The following is a 20,075-nucleotide window of genomic DNA, read 5'->3' as shown; positions in this document are numbered from 1 at the left end:
GTGGGGGACGGTGTGGCCGTCCTGCAAGTTTCTTCGGTAGGTTTGGACCTTTTCTTCAAATGTCTGAAGCCCACAAGTCGTGTTTTGGAAATCTTGGTAACAAAAATTGCTTCTGTTTGAAGACAGCTGTACTTTTAAATGTGCTGCTGCCTCTGTGAACTACAGATGCATGAAATACCTCCTGCCCTTGTTCATCCAGTGAAAATAGTGGGTTCAGGGCAGGATTTACAGATTCTGGGTTTTGGCACCACTTTGGCTAAGACGCAGAGCCATTCAGACTCAGTAAAAATTCAGGCCTAAGTGCCTCTCTTGAGATCCCCACCATCACAGATGCCAGTCTTCAGCCAACCATTGGTTGCACTGGATATGTCAAAGGCTATAGCTCTCGACAACATCCCAGCTGTAGAACTGAAGAGTGAATGGAAGTGTACTCCAGATCTAGCCGCACCCCTAAGCCAAACTGTTGCAGTACAATGCAATATTGGCATCTACCTGACAAAGTGCAAAATTGCCCAGGTATGTCTTGTCCAGAAGAATGAGGACAAGTCCAACCTGGCCAATTACTGTCCTATTAACCACACTCGATCATCAGCAAAGTGAGGGAAGGAGTCATCAACATTGCTATTAAGTGGCATGTACTCACCAATAACTGGTCACAAATGCTTAGTGCAGGCTCTTCCAGGAGTACTGTGCTCCAGCCCTTATTGCAGACTTGAACCAAACAGGAACAAAAAGCTGAACTCTATATGAGGTAAGAGTGACTGCCCTTGGAATCAAAGCAGCATTTGACCAAGTGTGGCATCAAGAAATTCTAACTCTAGTAATATTAAAGCCACTGGGAATAAGGAGGAGACTCTCCAATATTTGGAGTCATACCTAGCACAAAAGAAGATGAATGTAGTTGTTGGAAGCCTGTTATCTCAGCCCCAGGGCATTGCTGCAGGAGTCTCTTGACTAGACCCAACCATATTCAGCTGCTTCATCAATGACCTTTCCTCTCTCAGGACTAAGGCTCTTCACATATAATTGCACAGCATTCAGTTCCATTCCCAATTCCTCAAGTAATCACCTGCAAATGACATTCAACATTCTGAAGGTCATCATTGACCAGAAATTCAGCTGAACTACCTCCATAAGTGTCATGGTTAATACAGCTGATTAGAGACTGGATACTCTGTGGCAAGTATCTCACCACTTGATTTTGCAACACCTGTCCACTGCATACAGTACACAAATCAGGAGTGTAGTGGAATACTCTCTACTTGCCTGGATAGATGCAGCTGCAATAACACTCAAGAACCTCAAAATCAAGGACAGAGGTGGTGTTCCTCAAGATGCACTGCAGCAACTTGCCAAGGCTGCCGCTTCCAAACATGGAATCTCCACCACGAGAACGACAAGGCAACAGATGCATAGGGCTAAGTTCCTCTCCAAGCGATATCCCATCCTGACTTGGAACTGTATTTCTGCAATGTCACTGGGTCAAAATCCTGGAACTCCCTTCCTAACATCATTGTGGAAGCACCTTCACCACATGGACTGTAGCAGTTCAAGAAGGATGCTCACCAGCACCTTCTCAATGGCAATAAATGCTGGCCTTTCTTGCAAATGACACAAAGATTGGCCGGATGATTAACAGTGAGGTTGAGTGTCTTGGGGTACAGGAAGATATAGACGAGATGGTCAAATGGGCAGATAAGTGGCAGATGGAATTTAACCCTGAAAAGTGTGAGGTGATACACTTTGGAAGGAGAAATTTGACACAGAAGTATTCAATGAATGGCATGATACTAGGAAGTTCTGAGAAACAAAGGGACCTTGGCTTGTGTGTCCACAGATCTCTGAAGGCGGAAGAGCATGTTAGTGGGGTGGTGAAAAAGGCATATGGGACACTTGCCTTTATCAATCGAGGCACAGATTACAAAAGTAGGGAGATCATGTTGGAGTTGTATAGAACCTTGGTGAGGCCACAGCTGGAGTACCGTGTGCGGTTCTGGTCGCCACATTATAGGAAGGATGTGATTGCACTGGAGGGGGTGCAGAGGAGATTCACCAGCATGTTGCCTGGGATTAAACATTTAAGTTATAAAGAGAGGTTGGATAGACTTGGGTTGTTTTCGTTAGAGCAGAGAAGCCTGAGGGGTGACCTGATCGAGGTGTACAAGATTATGAGGGGCATGGACAGGGTGGATATGGAGCAGATGTTCCCCTTAGTTGAAGGGTCAGTCACAAGAGGACATATGTTCAAGGTGAGGGGCAGGAGGTTTAGGGGGGGATGTGAGGAAATACTTTTTTACCCAGAGTTTGGTGATGGTCTGGAATGCATTGCCTGGGAGGTTGGTGGAAGCGGGTTGCCTCACATCCTTTAAAAAGTATCTGGATGAGCACTTGGCACGTCATAACATTCAAGGCTATGGGCCAACTGCTGTTAAATGGGATTAGGTAGGTAGGTCAGGTGTATCTCACGTGTCAGTGCAGATTCGATGGGCCGAAGGGCCTCGTCTGCACTGAGAGATTCTGTGATTTCCCATGTCTCTAAAAATGAATTTTAAAAAAATCAGTGGATGGAAACTACATTGTGCCCACATCCCCTTGATGCAGGTGAGGCTTCATATCTGGAGCATATATTTGTAAAGTTTAATCTTGAATTGAAGGCCTAATATATGCTATAAGGATCAGAGAAATTCTGTAGCTGTACCATTCAGTTCCTGTAGAAGGCAGTAAATGCTCTTGTAATGGAAGCAAAGAATGGTCTTGTGTTCTCATTCACTCACTTTCTTTGCAATGCTTTTTAAGGACAGAAAATCTCAGGCTGCTCCTATGATTTTATGTAATAGGCTTTTAAAAAAAATTGTTTAATCAGTTAGTCTGGGCTAAAACCAACTACAACAGAGTAGTAATCAAGTTAAATAGGCAATTTTTTGCCTGCACTCTGTAAATGGATGCAAGTCGCAGCTGAGGTGAAGAGAAAATATGTCCCATACTGAGAATTTTGTGTTAGTCCGTTGTACCACGTTACTGTTTTTAGTTAGGAATTTTCCAAAAGGCAACCTGCATCGCATCATTTTGAATGAGACTCCCACTGTTGGTCTAATTTTTTAAAAGTCTGAAATTTCTCCCTTTTTCTGAGCAGCACTAATTGCAAAAGCTTTGGTCTATAGCTGTCGGACTCCAATTTTTCTTCTGGATTCTCATAGGTATGAATCACATTCTGTTGCTTTCCCTTTAATTGGAACCACGTTTAAGTTACCTCTTCCTATTCCCAAGGCCTTTCCAAATGCTTCTTGTTGTTCAGTAAACTTTGAGCAAAGGGAAAAACAGAATTACCTGGAAAAACTCAGCAGGTCTGCCAGACCTGCTGGGTTTTTCCAGGTAATTCTGTTTTTGTTTTGGATTTCCAGCATCCGCAGTTTTTTTGTTTTTATTTTTTTATATTTGAGCAAAGGGAGTTTAATTACAGCAAGTTAAAATAACAGCTGTGTAATAACAGTATTTTATCTTTTAGAATACCTCCATTCCAAGCTTTTCAGAAAAAGAGCATCAAGGGATTCTAATATTTCACTAAATTCCTAACTAAAGATGGTAATGTGCTACAACTGGTTAATCAGCCAACATAAAATTCTCAGTATGGGGCATATTTTCTCTGCACCTCAGCTGTGACTTGAGCTCCATTTACAGAGCTCAGGGTGCAAGTAAAAAGATTCCATGTTTAATTTGAATTTTATTACTGCTCTAGTTGATTTCTTCCCCAACTAAATTTATTAAAATCTTTTTAAAAGCCCTTGTGAAAGGAATTTGAACCAACAATGAAAAAAGTGTCCTTTGACCTTTCGGCAATGTCGATTACTATTGCTTTTGTTTGTTGGTTAAATATTAATTCTGTCATCAATTATTTGAAAGAGCTCTGTTTCCATGAACGTAAAAAAATCAGAACGAGAAGAATTACTTCCATTAATTTTACAAGAGATTTTCAGAGAAAATGTATTTTTAAGACCCCAATGTAAGTTTCTTCAAACATTCCTACTCCCAGTTTATTTTTCCTCCTCCTCAGTTATATTTACGTTTATCCAATCCCTTTCTTTAAACTATTGTAGCTCTTACCTCTGCTCTGGAAAGTTACGCAAGCTTTAGCCCCTCGAGCCTGTTCGCCCTTCACAGTGATCATGGCTGATCTAGTGATTGTAATTCCTATTATCCACCTTTATCCCATATCCCTTAATATCTTTGTTTTCAGGATGTGAGTGATACGGCAAGGCCACATTTATTACCTAGTTGTCCTGAGAAGGTATTGATATGCCTTCTCATTGAACTTCTGCAGTTTTTGTGGGGTAGTCGCTAGGTTAGGAATTCCAGGATACCGATCCACCCAAGGTGAAGGAACAGAATGACATGTCCAGATCATAATGGGGTGTGACTTGGAGTTCCCAACAGTTGCTGCTGGTGAAGGACATGGGGTTCAAAACAAAAACAGAATTACCTGGAAAAACTCAGCAGGTCTGGCAGCATCGGCGGAGAAGAAAAGAGTTGACGTTTCGAGTCCTTATGACCCTTCGACAGAACTTGCGTTCAAGTCCAAGAAAGAGTTGAAATATAAGCTGGTTTAAGGTGTGTGTGTGGGGGGCGGAGAGATAGAGAGACAAAGAGGTGGAGGGGGGGGGGTGTGGTTGTAGGGACAAACAAGCAGTGATAGAAGCAGATCATCAAAAGATGTCAACGACAATAGTACAATAGAACACATAGGTGTTAAAATTAAAGTTGGTGATATTATCTAAACGAATGTGCTAATTAAGAATGGATGGTAGGGCACTCAAGGTATAGCTCTAGTGGGGGTTTTTTTTTTATATAATGGAAATAGGTGGGAAAAGGAAAATCTTTATAATTTATTGGAAAAAAAAGGGGGGAAGGGGGAAACAGAAAGGGGGTGGGGATGGGGGAGGGAGCTTACGACCTAAAGTTGTTGAATTCAATATTCAGTCCGGAAGGCTGTAAAGTCCCTAGTCGGAAGATGAGGTGTTGTTCCTCCAGTTTGCGTTGGGCTTCACTGGAACAATGCAGCAAGCCAAGGACAGACATGTGGGCAAGAGAACAGGGTGGAGTGTTGAAATGGCAAGCGACAGGGAGGTTTGGGTCATTCTTGCGGACAGACCGCAGGTGTTCTGCAAAGCGGTCGCCCAGTTTACGTTTGGTCTCTCCAATGTAGAGGAGACCACATTGGGAGCAACGAATGCAGTAGACTAAGTTGGGGGAAATGCAAGTGAAATGCTGCTTCACTTGAAAGGAGTGTTTGGGTCCTTGGACGGTGAGGAGAGAGGAAGTGAAGGGGCAGGTGTTGCATCTTTTGCGTGGGCATGGGGTGGTGCCATAGGAGGGGGTTGAGGAGTAGGGGGTGATGGAGGAGTGGACCAGGGTGTCCCGGAGGGAGCGATCCCTATGGAATGCTGATAAGGGGGGTGAAGGGAAGATGTGTTTGGTGGTGGCATCATGCTGGAGTTGGCGGAAATGGCGGAGGATGATCCTTTGAATGCGGAGGCTGGTGGGGTGATAAGTGAGGACAAGGGGAACCCTATCATGTTTCTGGGAGGGAGGAGAATGCGTGAGGGCGGATGCGTGGGAGATGGGCCGGACACGGTTGAGGGCCCTGTCAACAACCGTGGGTGGAAAACCTCGGTTAAGGAAGAAGGAGGACATGTCAGAGGAACTGTTTTTGAATGTAGCATCATCGGAACAGATGCGACGGAGGCGAAGGAACTGAGAGAATGGGATGGAGTCCTTACAGGAAGCGGGGTGTGAGGAGCTGTAGTCGAGATAGCTGTGGGAGTCGGTGGGTTTGTAATGGATATTGGTGGACAGTCTATCACCAGAGATTGAGACAGAGAGGTCAAGGAAGGGAAGGGAAGTGTCAGAGATGGACCACGTGAAAATGATGGAGGGGTGGAGATTGGAAGCAAAATTAATAAATTTTTCCAAGTCCTGACGAGAGCATGAAGCGGCACCGAAGTAATCATCGATGTACCGGAGAAAGAGTTGTGGAAGGGGGCCGGAGTAGGACTGCAACAAGGAATGTTCCACATACCCCATAAAGAGACAGGCATAGCTGGGGCCCATGCGGGTACCCATAGCCACACCTTTTATTTGGAGGAAGTGAGAGGAGTTGAAGGAGAAATTGTTCAGTGTGAGAACAAGTTCAGCCAGACGGAGGAGAGTAGTGGTGGATGGGGATTGTTCAGGCCTCTGTTCGAGGAAGAAGCTAAGGGCCCTCAGACCATCCTGGTGGGGGATGGAGGTGTAGAGGGATTGGACGTCCATGGTGAAGAGGAAGCGGTTGGGGCCAGGGAACTGGAAATTGTTGATGTGACGTAAGGTGTCAGAGGAATCACGGATGTAGGTGGGAAGGGACTGGACAAGGGGAGAGAGAAGGGAGTCAAGATAACGAGAAATGAGTTTTGTGGGGCAGGAACAAGCTGAGACGATCGGTCTACCGGGGCAGTTCTGTTTGTGGCTTTTGGGTAGGAGATAGAAGCGGGCCGTCCGAGGTTGGGAGACTATCAGGTTGGAAGCTGTGGGAGGGAGATCCCCAGAGGAGATGAGGTCAGTGACAGTCCTGGAAACAATGGCTTGATGTTCAGTGGTGGGGTCATGGTCCAGGGAGAGGTAGGAGGAAGTGTCTGCGAGTTGACGCTCAGCCTCCGCGAGGTAGAGGTCAGTGCGCCAGACAACAACAGCACCACCCTTGTCAGCGGGTTTGATGACAATGTCAGGGTTGGACCTGAGAGAATGGAGTGCAGTAAGTTCAGAGAGAGACAGGTTAGAATGGGTGAGAGGAGCAGAGAAATTGAGACGACTAACGTTGCGCCGACAGTTCTCAATGAAAAGATCAAGAGAAGGTAAGAATCCAGAGGGAGGGGTCCAGGTGGAGGGAGAATATTGGAGATGGGTAAAAGGATCCGTTGAACTGGGAGAGGACTCCTGCCCAAAGAAGTGAGCCCGGAGACGAAGACGGCGGAAGAAGAGTTCAGCATCATGCCGAGCCCGAAATTCATTCCAGGACTGTCACTGACCTCATCTCCTCTGGGGATCTCCCTCCCACAGCTTCCAACCTGATAGTCTCCCAACCTCGGATGGCCCGCTTCTATCTCCTACCCAAAATCCACAAACAGAACTGCCCCGGTAGACCGATCGTCTCAGCTTGTTCCTGCCCCACAGAACTCATTTCTCGTTATCTTGACTCCCTTCTCTCTTCCCTTGTCCAGTCCCTTCCCACCTACATCCGTGATTCCCTTGACACCTTACGTCACATCAACAATTTCCAGTTCCCTGGCCCCAACCGCTTCCTCTTCACCATGGACGTCCAATCCCTCTACACCTCCATCCCCCACCAGGATGGTCTGAGGGCCCTTAGCTTCTTCCTCGAACAGAGGCCTGAACAATCCCCATCCACCACTACTCTCCTCCGTCTGGCTGAACTTGTTCTCACACTGAACAATTTCTCCTTCAACTCCTCTCACTTCCTCCAAATAAAAGGTGTGGCTATGGGTACCCGCATGGGCCCCAGCTATGCCTGTCTCTTTATGGGGTATGTGGAACATTCCTTGTTGCAGTCCTACTCCGGCCCCCTTCCACAACTCTTTCTCCGGTACATCGATGATTACTTCGGTGCCGCTTCATGCTCTCGTCAGGACTTGGAAAAATTTATTAATTTTGCTTCCAATCTCCACCCCTCCATCATTTTCACGTGGTCCATCTCTGACACTTCCCTTCCCTTCCTTGACCTCTCTGTCTCAATCTCTGGTGATAGACTGTCCACCAATATCCATTACAAACCCACCGACTCCCACAGCTATCTCGACTACAGCTCCTCACACCCCGCTTCCTGTAAGGACTCCATCCCATTCTCTCAGTTCCTTCGCCTCCGTCGCATCTGTTCCGATGATGCTACATTCAAAAACAGTTCCTCTGACATGTCCTCCTTCTTCCTTAACCGAGGTTTTCCACCCACGGTCGTTGACAGGGCCCTCAACCGTGTCCGGCCCATCTCCCGCGCATCCGCCCTCACGCATTCTCCTCCCTCCCAGAAACATGATAGGGTCCCCCTTGTCCTCACTTATCACCCCACCAGCCTCCGCATTCAAAGGATCATCCTCCGCCATTTCCGCCAACTCCAGCATGATGCCACCACCAAACACATCTTCCCTTCACCCCCCTTATCGGCATTCCGTAGGGATCACTCCCTCCGGGACACCCTGGTCCACTCCTCCATCACCCCCTACTCCTCAACCCCCTCCTATGGCACCACCCCATGCCCACGCAAAAGATGCAACACCTGCCCCTTCACTTCCTCTCTCCTCACCGTCCAAGGACCCAAACACTCCTTTCAAGTGAAGCAGCATTTCACTTGCATTTCCCCCAACTTAGTCTACTGCATTCGTTGCTCCCAATGTGGTCTCCTCTACATTGGAGAGACCAAACGTAAACTGGGCGACCGCTTTGCAGAACACCTGCGGTCTGTCCGCAAGAATGACCCAAACCTCCCTGTCGCTTGCCATTTCAACACTCCACCCTGCTCTCTTGCCCACATGTCTGTCCTTGGCTTGCTGCATTGTTCCAGTGAAGCCCAACGCAAACTGGAGGAACAACACCTCATCTTCCGACTAGGGACTTTACAGCCTTCCGGACTGAATATTGAATTCAACAACTTTAGGTCGTAAGCTCCCTCCCCCATCCCCACCCCCTTTCTGTTTCCCCCTTCCCCCCTTTTTTTTCCAATAAATTATAAAGATTTTCCTTTTCCCACCTATTTCCATTATATAAAAAAAAAACCCCCACTAGAGCTATACCTTGAGTGCCCTACCATCCATTCTTAATTAGCACATTCATTTAGATAATATCACCAACTTTAATTTTAACACCTATGTGTTCTATTATACTATTGTCGTTGACATCTTTTGATGATCTGCTTCTATCACCGCTTGTTTGTCCCTACAACCACACCCCCCCCCACTCCACCTCTTTGTCTCTCTATGTCTCCGCCCCCCACACACACACCTTAAACCAGCTTATATTTCAACTCTTTCTTGGACTCGAACACAAGTTCTGTCGAATGGTCATGAGGACTCGAAACGTCAACTCTTTTCTTCTCCGCCGATGCTGCCAGACCTGCTGAGTTTTTCCAGGTAATTCTGTTTTTGTTTTGGATTTCCAGCATCCGCAGTTTTTTTGTTTTTATTATTATTAAGGACATGGGGTTGGTTGGTATTGTTGAAGGAAAGTTGGTGTGTTGCTGCACTGCATTCTGTCGATCATACATACTACAGCCATAGTTCAGCAGCAGCAGAGGAGTGGATAATGTGTCCACATTCAGGGATCCCAATCAAGCAGTTTGCTCTGTGCTACATGGTGTTGAACATCTTGAGTGTTGTTTCAGTTAGGAACAAAGGAGCAGGATGAGGCCATTTAGCCTCTTAACTCCTTTTATCCAACTTTGTCCCATATCCCTTAATACCTTTGGCCAATCTATCAATCTCAGTTTTAAAATTAATAATTGATCAAGCATCAATTGCTGTTTGTGGAAGAGAACTTCAAACTCCTACTACTTGCATCCACCCTGGGGAATGGTGAGTTTTCTAATTTGAGTCTTGTAGATGGTGGACAGGTTTTGAGAACCATTCAACAGGGTATCCAATCTCTGCCCTGTTCTCAAAGCCACTTTGTTGATCTGGCTGGTCCAGTTAAGCTTCTGGTCAGTGGTGACCACCAGGATGATGGGGTAGTCAGTGATGGTGGTGCTGTTAAAGCCCAGGAGGAGATAGTTGAGCATTTTCTTGTTGGTTATTGCTTTGCCACTTGAATGTTGTCCAGGTTCTGCTGTAGATTGGCATGGACCGTTTCACTACTGGAGGAATTATGAATGGAGTTGTACGCTGTGGAATCCCCACTCCTAACCTTTATAATGGAAGGAAGGTTATTGATGGAGCAGCTGAAAAATGAGAGGAACTCCCGATGTCCTGATACTAAAGCAGAATACTATGGATGCTGGAAATCTGAAATAAAAACCGAGAATGCTGGAGATAGTCAGCAGGTCAGGCGGTAACTATGGAGAGGAACAAGTGAACATTTCAGGTAGGTCATGACCTTTCAAAAACAGTTAATGTTTCAGGTTGTGACCTTTCATCGATCCTGATGAAAGGTCAAGACCTGAAACTTTAACTCTGTTTTTCTCTCCACAGGTGCTGCTGAGTATTACCAGCATTTTCCGTTTGCATTGCTGACATCCTGAGGCTATGTTGAGTCACTTTCAACAATCCATTGGTCTCAGTTTTGCTTGGGCTCCTTGAGACCATACTGGATTCACTAAAGCCTTGATGTCAAAGGCAATTATTCTCATATTTCCTCTGGCACACAGTTTCTCTATCTGTTTCTGGTTCAAAGTTGTGACAAGACCTGAAGTTCAATGATTCTGACAGAACCTAAACTGAGCATTATTGAGCAGGTTATTAGCTTGGTACTATTGATGACCACTTCCATCATTTTGTGATGTTTCTGAGAATGTTTCCGTGATAATTGGCAGCATTAAATTTAATCTGCTTTATGTGGTTAGGACATATGCGACCTACTTTCCATATTGTTGGGTAGATCCCTGTGCCATTGTTACACTGGAATAGGTTGACTAAAAGCAATTAGTTTGTGTTTGCAAGTCTTGAACATCACAGCCAGGATTGTCCAATGCACCCAGCCACATTTTGATGTCACCTGGAGTGAACTGAACTGGACTGGCTGCACACTGACATTTATCAAGTGACCCGTGTTTTGCACCTCTGTAACCTCTTGAATGTTGAAAGTTCGCTTGTTGCTTTGGACAACTTTAAAGTCTTTGGCAGAGTCTGGCACCATATAGTTCACATGACAATGGAATGATGTGCAACCAACATGCTGTCTTATCCTGTGCTGTAATTAGGAACAGAGGAAATAGGATTAGGAGTAGAGCATTCAGTCCCTTGAGCCTGCTCGCGAATCCACTAGATCATGACTGATTTTCCTCAACACCATTTTCACACACAATCCCCATATCCTTTGATATGTTTACTACCTAGAAAGCTATCGATCTCTCTCTCGAATATATTCAATGACTGAGCTTCCACGGCCCTCTGAGGTAGAATTTTGGAATTCAAAGATTTACCACCCTGAGTGAAGAAATTCCTCATCAGCTCAATCCTAAATGGCCTACCTCTTATTCTGAGACTCTGTATCCTGGTTCTAGACAGGTTCCCAGCTCGGGAAAATATCCTTCCTGCATCTACCCTGTCAAGCCCTGGAAGAATTTTGTATGTTTCAATGAGATCACCTGTAGAGAATATAGACTGAGTCTCCTCAATCTTTCCTCATAGGACTTCACCAAGGCTCCTCAGACAGCACCTTCCAAACCGTCAACCACTACCATCTAGCAGAACGAGAGCAGCAGACAGATGGGAACACCACCACCTAGAAGTTCCCCTCCAAGTCACTCACCATCCTGACTTGGAAATATATCGCTGTTCCTTCACTGTCACTGGGTCAAAATCCTGGAACTCCCTAACAGCACTGTGGGTGTACCTACGCCATATGGGCTGCAGCAGTTCAAGAAGGAAGCTCACCACCACCTTCTCAAGGGCAACTGGGGATGGGCAATAAATGATGGCCACATCCCGTGAATGAATTTTAAAAAAGGACAATACTAGGGATCAGTCTGGTGAACCTTTGTTGCACTCCTTCTATGACAAGTAGTTGATGGTTCGCCATCTGATTCTCCATGTTTGAACTGATGGGCTCCTTAGGTATTCCTTATTGGTGATCTTCTCCACTTGTCATAATCATATCTACCATCTTAATGGTAGTTCCACAGTCTTTCATATTGCTTATGCTCAGTCCGTATATTTTTCATTCTTCTAACAGTGTAATGGCTGACTCACCGCATTTCATTTTCCCCAGGTCCTTTTTAATAACACAATGAAAATCTTTGTTTCAATTCCTTGAAGAGTTTCTTGATATTCTTCTCAAGTCTAATCAACTTCCTAGCCTTGGCTCTGCTCTTAGCCATTCTTCAGAAAGCATACATCATTCCTAAGCAGGCCATTCCTTGAGCTCCAAAGAAGAATCATATTGGACTGAAGTGTTAACTCTCTCTCTTCCACACACGCTGCCAGACCTGCTGAGTTTTTCCAGCACTTTGTTTTATTCCTTTAAGTATTTATCTTTACACCTGTTGGTACTAAGGCTTAGAGACAATTTCCCCAAACCTTTATTAATTTAACTGATTGGTTTCCATTTGCAGATTGTCTCCCATGGTTAGAACCTTGTGTCTTTATCCTCTGCCATGTTTAAGTTAGTGCAGCCCAGTTTTATCAGGGATCCCTGATTATGGGTGGTTGGTTCCTGAAGAATATACAGGATGGCCATCCTGATCACCTTGCTGGCAAATAATGTCACCCTATTCAAATATTTTATATCACTAAGCTACTTTAGAGATTGAGTTACAGTAAATGGGAAGTAGAAACAAAAGTCACAGCATAATCATCAAATGCAGATTACATACAGACAGCATTGGAGTGTTTTAAAATAGTCTGGAGTCCTTCCAGCTCCTTTCAGAAAACTCTTAGGAAGACGCAAGGTACTTTTATCTTCACCAGTGGCAAAAAACAAGCAATAACTGATTTGCAGTCCATTATACAGTCTGCTTGATTCTTTTTTACGCTGCAGAGTGGAAAGGAAGATTAGGCAGGGTGAGTAATGAGCAGCATTAACTATCACCCAATTCATGTCATCATCGAAAATTAAAATGACTCCTACAAACTCCGGTGGCTTGTACACAAGCTCTGCTAACAGAACTCAAGTCACCCCATGCTATTCAGTGGCACAATGAACAGCATACTGAGAAAAGGTCTCACTCCAAGACAATGACATTAATCCTAATTTCACACTTGAACATCATTTGCTTGGCTATTACAGAAATGAACAGCCATATATGTGGCACAATTAATTTATGGCTGCACAGCCGACCACTGCCGCTAACATGGTTGATACTGACAACTCTCTTGCCTGTGTTACTGATCATGGTTAAACTACCCTAGGGTGAAATTCCACTGGAACTCTTGTGGCAGATCAGCACTGAATTTAAGCCCCTCTTCTTATTTAACTCAACTAATTTTCAAAAATTCCTTTTCCCCTCATTTAGGTGAACCATCTGCTAGCAGTCATTACAGCATTTTTCAGTGAGTGCTTAATGTCCATTTTTGGGTTAATAAACTTTTATATTGATACACACCCAATGTGTACGTGTGACAGAGAACAAAATTCTGCCCTGGATATTCTATTGCTGATCCATTCAGTTCATCTCTAAAGAACAGGACTTGTACACATCACCAAGATGCACCCCTAGTTCCATTATTTCATGGTCATTTATTAAAGTGGTTGAGCACTAGGATGAATATGAACTAACCAAAAAGAGCCAACATGGACTTGTAAAGGGCAGGTTATGCCTAATGAACCTAATTGAATTATTTGAGAATATTACTACTGTAGCGGATAAGAAAACATCTGCTGGTGTTATTTATCTGAACTCCAGAGGCATCCAATAAGGTTCTAAGTATAGAAAAATGAGAAGGTTTTGTGCTGCAGTTGGTTGCCCCCCTACCTCTGAGCCAGAAGCTCTGGATTCAAGTCTTCACTCCAGGACTTGATGGCCAAGGAAGGTGTATTCATAACACGAATGAATAGGTTGAGAATCAATCTGCAAATACTTCCAACATACCATTTTGACTCTGCCTGATTGTACTGATTTTCTAAATGTCCTGCTACGACCACCTTAATAATGGATTCTAGCATTTTCCCAACAACAGACATAAGGCTAACTGGCCTATAGTTTCCTACCTTCTGTCTCCCTCATTTGTTGAATGTAGGTGTTACATTTGTGGTTTTACAATCCACTGGAACCTTTCCAGAATCTAGGGAATTTTGGAAGATTTACAACCAATGCGTCGATTGTCTCTGTGGCCACTTCTTTTAAGATCCTAAGGTTTGCCTTTTCCACCATCCCCTGCCCCCCTCCCCTCAAACTTTGGTTTCCCCACTCCGCCCCTAACCCCCCCCCCCTCCACACCTTTCCTGCTTCCCTTTTTCTTTGTAGAAAGAACAGGGTACATAAGGGCACTGCAGTGAATGTATTATATCCGAACTTTGACCAGGCCTGTTCGTAGTAGACTAGTAACTAAGGTCAGCATGTAGAGTGAATGGACAAGTAGCAGAATGAATAACAATATGGTTACAAAACTGGGACAAGAGATTGAAGGTCGTTTCTCAGACAGACTGAATGTGATGTTCCACAGGGTATTAGTCCTGAAACTACTGTCCATCAGTTACTTCAATAATTTGTACTTGGGAATCAGAAGTACAATTTCAAAATTATGTGGAAATCATCAGTATTGTTAATACTGTCAAATATTACAGCAAAAGAGAAATGCAGGAAAACTTGCAGAGTTGGCATGTAAATGGAAAATTAACTTTAATGATTAATTTGTTAAATTGCGTTTTGCTAGAAGAATACAGAGGGATACCTCCTTGGATTTTTCTTTAAAATTTCAAAGGGATTTGATAGTGCAATCATAGAGAAGAATGGGAGTCCAAAATGAGATGAAATGAATATAAGCTGTTCACTAATAAATCCAATAATTAATAAATTAATTAGTCTTTTATCCAGAGAGAGTTTAGAATATGGAATTCACTACATGATGTAGCTGAGATGAATAGCATAGATGTCTTTACAGAGATGCTAGCTCAGTACATGAGGAAGAAAGGGCTAGATGGGGATGGAGCATAAACGCTAATGTGGAGTAGTTGGGTCTAGTAGCCTATGATGTAAAATCCTAAGTAAAGCGTTCATATCCTGTCCATAGAAAAAAAGGAAACATATAGGAAAGTTTGGGCAAAATATAACCATTGTGTATTTTATCTTTATAATCCCTCCCTCCACCCTCCCACTTAATAGGCATGTCTCCAGCAGAGGCTGCTGAAACAAGCCTTCAATGTCTGTGGACCAGATTACAGAGTCATGCTGGAGTAATAGTCATTGACAATGCTGGGGAGTGGACAGCCAAGTTCACCACTGAAAATATGCCATGGGCTGCAGTAACGGGTGGCAAGGTGTATTATGGCATTGCTTTGGGAGAGATCCGAACTTCTGCCATTGAAGATATTTGCCAGTGAAGTTCCCAGAAGGAAGAAGTGACACCCAGGTATTCATGATTAGTCTTCTCCTATTTGTATTGGATCATTGATGAATAACCTCATCTACCAAATATCACTGACATATTCATGAAATATATGCTCCCTTATAGTCAACCCTTTTGGTCTTGCAGAGCAGGAAGATCCCTGGCTTGATCCTTGATCTGTGCTGAGTAATCTGATTACTAAGGACACCATAATTGGCTTCAATGACCATGAATGAATGACGAGTGGAAATCAGTCAGGCTTGCCTCTTCAGATCACAATCCACTGATGATCTCAATGCCCCTCGCTGTGTATGAATGTCAGTGAAGACAGTCCTTCCATAATTGTACAGCTTGGTGCCACGCACTGCTTAGGATCACACAGGAACAGTGTTACTGGAAGGCAGCCGTTGTCCGTGGAGCAAGTCAGCAGCTTCAGGTGCTAAGTAAGATACTAGACAAAAGGAAACCACTAGTTCAACTCCATGCTCAGTGGGAACATTTGCTGCTATAGAAAGGTCATGTGTCAAAATATTATTTTTCCCCAAGGACTGTTCTTGAGATTTTATCGAGGGCTACTCCTTGGTTTTCAGAGACTCGGAGTCATAGAGGTCTACAGCACAGAAAAAGGCCTTTCGGCCCCTCAGGTCTGCGCCTGTCAAACAAGTACTTAACTATTCCAATCCCATTTTCCAGCACTAGGCCCATAGCCTTGTGTGCCGTGGCATCACAAATACTTAAGAGACATAGAGGTCTACTAGAACTTAAATTCCACTAGCTGCCATGGTGGGATTTGAACCCATGTTCCCAGAGCATGAGTCTGGGCTTCTGGATTATTAGTCCAGTGACATTAACCACTACACCACTATCTCCCTATGCACTTCTCATTAACTCCTTTAGGTGATGCAGTCATGGAGTAACATTACCTTCTGTATTTGTGTTGACCCATGCAGTATTTGGACTCTCACGCAGAATCGGAAGAATTCATCAATATCACCAATGCAACACTCAAGGAAAGCATTAATTTCCTAGACACACCACAGTATTTAAATTGGCACAAGACAACAGACATAAGTTTACAACAGAGATAAAGGCAAAATACTGCGGATGCTGGAAATCTGAAACAAAAACAATAAGTGCTGGAAAAACTCAGCAGGTCTGACAGCTTCTGTGGGAAAAAGGCAAAGTTAACATTTTGAGCCCATGTGACTCTTCTTGAAGATGAGTCATACGGACTCGAAATGTTAATTCTGTCTTTCTCTCCACAGATGCTGTCAGATCTGCTGAGTTTACAACAAATGTTTTTTTCAAAATAACTGACCCATTTCTACACAAAAAGCCATGACCCTAAACATGCCTTCCGCAGCATGGTGAGGTCACAGCTAATGTGTTTTCATTGCTTATAAAAGAAGCTGAAAGATTTTAACCAGGCAGTTACTACCCTTTTCATTGTGTCTGAGATCTCAATCTTGAGTTTAATTTAACAACTGACCTAAGCATTGACATTGATCCAGCATCAGCTGCTGCTGAAGAGTTCCAATCTTCTACCACCCATTCTGTGTAGAAGCATTTCCTAATTTCACTCCTGAAAGAGCTGGTTGTAATTTTTAGATTATGCTCCCCAGTCCGAGACTCCCCTAAATGAATTGATCATTTACCTCATTACATTTCCTTCATCACAACAGTGACTACACTTCCAAAGTATTTCATTGGCCTCAAGCACTTTGGGATGTCCTGAGGAAAGCACTATAAAAATGGAAGCCGTCCATTACTGTTTGGGATCTTGGTACTTGCAAAATGGTTGCATGTTTGTCTCTAACACAGGCACTGCACCTCGGGTAATTTGGTATTTGAAATTCCTTGAGATATAATAACATAAATGCAAATCATTCTTATGAAATAAAACTATTCAGTATTAAATTTTCCAATTAAGTGTTAATTACAATAGCATCCACTATGTTTATCCCCATATAATAGCTCCTGCTGAAGCAAGAAACTCCATATTCATTTACAGGAAATTCATTACCTCAGTGAGTTCAACGTTTCTTGGCTGTCAGTGGTCTGAGTGTTGACAGGTTTAAAACTGTACTCCAACACCACCCCCCCACCCCGCAGCCTTGGCAGCCTGTCTCCATGTCATCACGCCCAACACAATGCCCCCCACAACCCCCCCAGCATCTTTTTCTTCCCCACTACCACCCCAGGCAGCTCCTACTCCCTTCACCTTCCCACTGCCTCCAATCACTGACTATTTCTCTCCCCTATTTGCTGCACTAATGAGCTTATTAGCAGCAAGCATGGGAGAGAAGTTGCCTGTGATTCCTCACAGAATCTGTCAGACTCCTGTAATTAAATTTCCCAAGGCTTCCATCATTACAGTAATGAAGGAATATTACATTATCAAAGGTGCCACCTTGTAGATGAAGCATTCAACTTAGGCCCTGACTACCAGCTTAAGACTTCAATGTTTTCATTGAAAAGGAGCAGGGAGTTCTTTCAGTGAACAAGGCCGCATTCATCCTTTAATCAAGATCAGCAAAACTGATTATTTCTTGCAGTTGTGGGATATTGCTGTGTGCAAATAATAGGTATGTTTTGCGTACATTACAACAGTAACTACATTTCAAAAGTAATTACTTAGCTGTAAAGACACTTAAGGATATCTTGAGATGGTGATATGATGCCACACGACACTATTCGGTTACTGTGCCCCAGTGTATTTTTACTCCCCAAGTCAATGTTATCACTGTTACACTCCTGGTTGGATACTAGCACATTATGCCACAGGTACTGAGTTGGCCTTCAGTAGATTTCTCTGATGTTGACGCATATTTTAGGTAAATGGTATGCGAGGGTTGGCTTTTTAGAATTTGTCTTTCTCAAATGAAGGTTTAAAGTTGATGCACCAAATCAATGCAGTTGAAATAGAAGTTGTGCCCAGCAAATTTGGAATGGTTTATCTTAAAAGCAATGTAGGTATTGAAAAAACTCACATGTTGTGCCCTCATTTGATCATCTTTTCTATGTTTTTAAAGACAGGTTAGATCAGCACACCGGCAAGTTACAAAAAAACCAAAAAAATTGTTAAAAAGTGCATCTGCTAAATGGGATGCTAAATTGCTAAACCAGATGATATGCACATGGATTAATATTGAACATTACATTGGATTGAAGATGTTTGATATTACAGTGATCAAATATTCATGTTGTAATTCCAGTTGTTCTTTGGTTACAGTACACATTGTCCCATAAGTAACTGTGGCAGCGCAACTAATGGTGCCCAATGTTAGTTGTACTTTCCCTTGTCCATTTAATCTCCATGACATTTTGCATTGAAAATTGCTGTATTGGGAGATGGAAACACTGTGGCACCCTCTACAAGACAACTGGGAACCGTGTGAACCATAGAACCATAGAAAAGTTACAGCACAGAAGGAGACCATTCAGCCCATCTTGTCCAAGCCAGCCCAAGGACGCCCAGAGGGCCTTTCTAATCCTACCTTCCTGCACACAACCCCTAGCCCTGCAGCTTACAGCACTTAAGGTGCAGATCCAAGTACTTTTTAAAAGAGTTTAAAGTTTCTGCCTCTACCACCAACTTGGGCAGCGAATTCCAGACACCCAGTACCCTCTGCGTAAAAAAAGTTATTCCTCATGTCCCCCCTACACCTTCTGCCATTTATCTTAGAACCATAGAACCATAGAACACTACAGCACAGAAAACAGGCCATTTGGCCCTTCTAGTCTGTGCCGAAATATTATTCCGCTAGTCCCATTGACCTGCACCTAGTCCATAACCCTCCAGACCTTTCCCATCCATGTATCTATCTAACTTATTCTTAAAACTTATGAGTGAGCCCGCATTTACCACGTCAGATGGTAGCTCGTTCCACACTCTCACCACTTTCTGAATGAAGAAGTTCCCCTTAATGTTCCCCCTAAACCTTTCTCATTTCACCCTAAAGCCATGTCCTCTCGTGTTTATTTCTCCTAATCTAAGTGGAAAGAGCCTACTCGCATTTATTCTGTCTATTCCCCTCATAATTTTGTAAACTTCTATCATATCTCCCCACATTCTTCTACGCTGCAAGGAATAAAGTCCTAACCTGTTTAATCTTTCCGTGTAACTCAACTCCTTAAGACCCGGCAAGATCCTAATAAATCTTCTCTGCACTCTCTCAATCTTACTGATATCCTTCCTGTCGTTAGGCGACCAGAACTGCACACAATACTCCAAAGTTGGCCTCACCAATGTCTTATACAACCTCACCATAACATCCCAACTGCTATACTCAATACTTTGATTTATGAAGGCCAGTATGCCAAAAGCTTTCTTTACAATCTTGTCTACCTGTGACGCCACTTTCAGGGAACTATGTATCTGAACTCTCAGATCCCTTTGTTCCTCCGCACTCCTCAGTGCCCTACCATATACTGTGTATGTCCTACCTTGGTTTGACCTTCCAAAATGTAACACCTCACACTTTTCCGCATTAAATTCCATCTGCCATTTTCTGGCCCATTTTTCCAGTTGGTTCTGATCTCTCTGCAAGCTTTGAAAGCCTTCCTCGCTGTCCACAATGCCAGCAAACTTGCTGATCCAATTCACCACATTATCATCCAAATCATTGATATAGACAACAAACAACAATGGTCCCAGCACAGATCCCTGAGGCACACCACTAGTCACAGACTTCCAGTCTGAGAAGCAATGAGGACTCGAAACGTCAACGCTTTTCTTCTCCACCGATGCTGCCAGACCTGCTGAGTTTTTCCAGGTAATTCTGTTTTTGTTTTGAATTTCCAGCATCCGCAGTTTTTTGTTTTTGTTTTTATCCACTA

The 20,075-nt window shown here is 43.7% G+C and overlaps 1 protein-coding gene across 1 annotated transcript in view; it reads left to right on the top strand.

The window, feature by feature from the left end:
* Positions 1–15,670, top strand: part of asrgl1 (asparaginase and isoaspartyl peptidase 1) — a 72,411-nt gene extending 56,741 nt beyond the window's left edge. Inside the window, exons 7-8 of the mRNA XM_041188468.1 lie at positions 15,014–15,260; positions 15,384–15,670. Coding sequence (XP_041044402.1) covers positions 15,014–15,231 — 218 coding nt within the window. The 3' untranslated portion in view covers positions 15,232–15,260; positions 15,384–15,670. The remainder of the gene's footprint in view (positions 1–15,013; positions 15,261–15,383) is intronic.
* Positions 15,671–20,075: the final 4,405 nt, after the last annotated feature.

Source organism: Carcharodon carcharias, chromosome 5 (genome assembly GCF_017639515.1).
Source record: "Carcharodon carcharias isolate sCarCar2 chromosome 5, sCarCar2.pri, whole genome shotgun sequence".
Classification (NCBI taxonomy): Eukaryota; Metazoa; Chordata; class Chondrichthyes; order Lamniformes; family Lamnidae; genus Carcharodon; species Carcharodon carcharias.
This window is presented reverse-complemented; position numbering and strand designations above follow the sequence as displayed.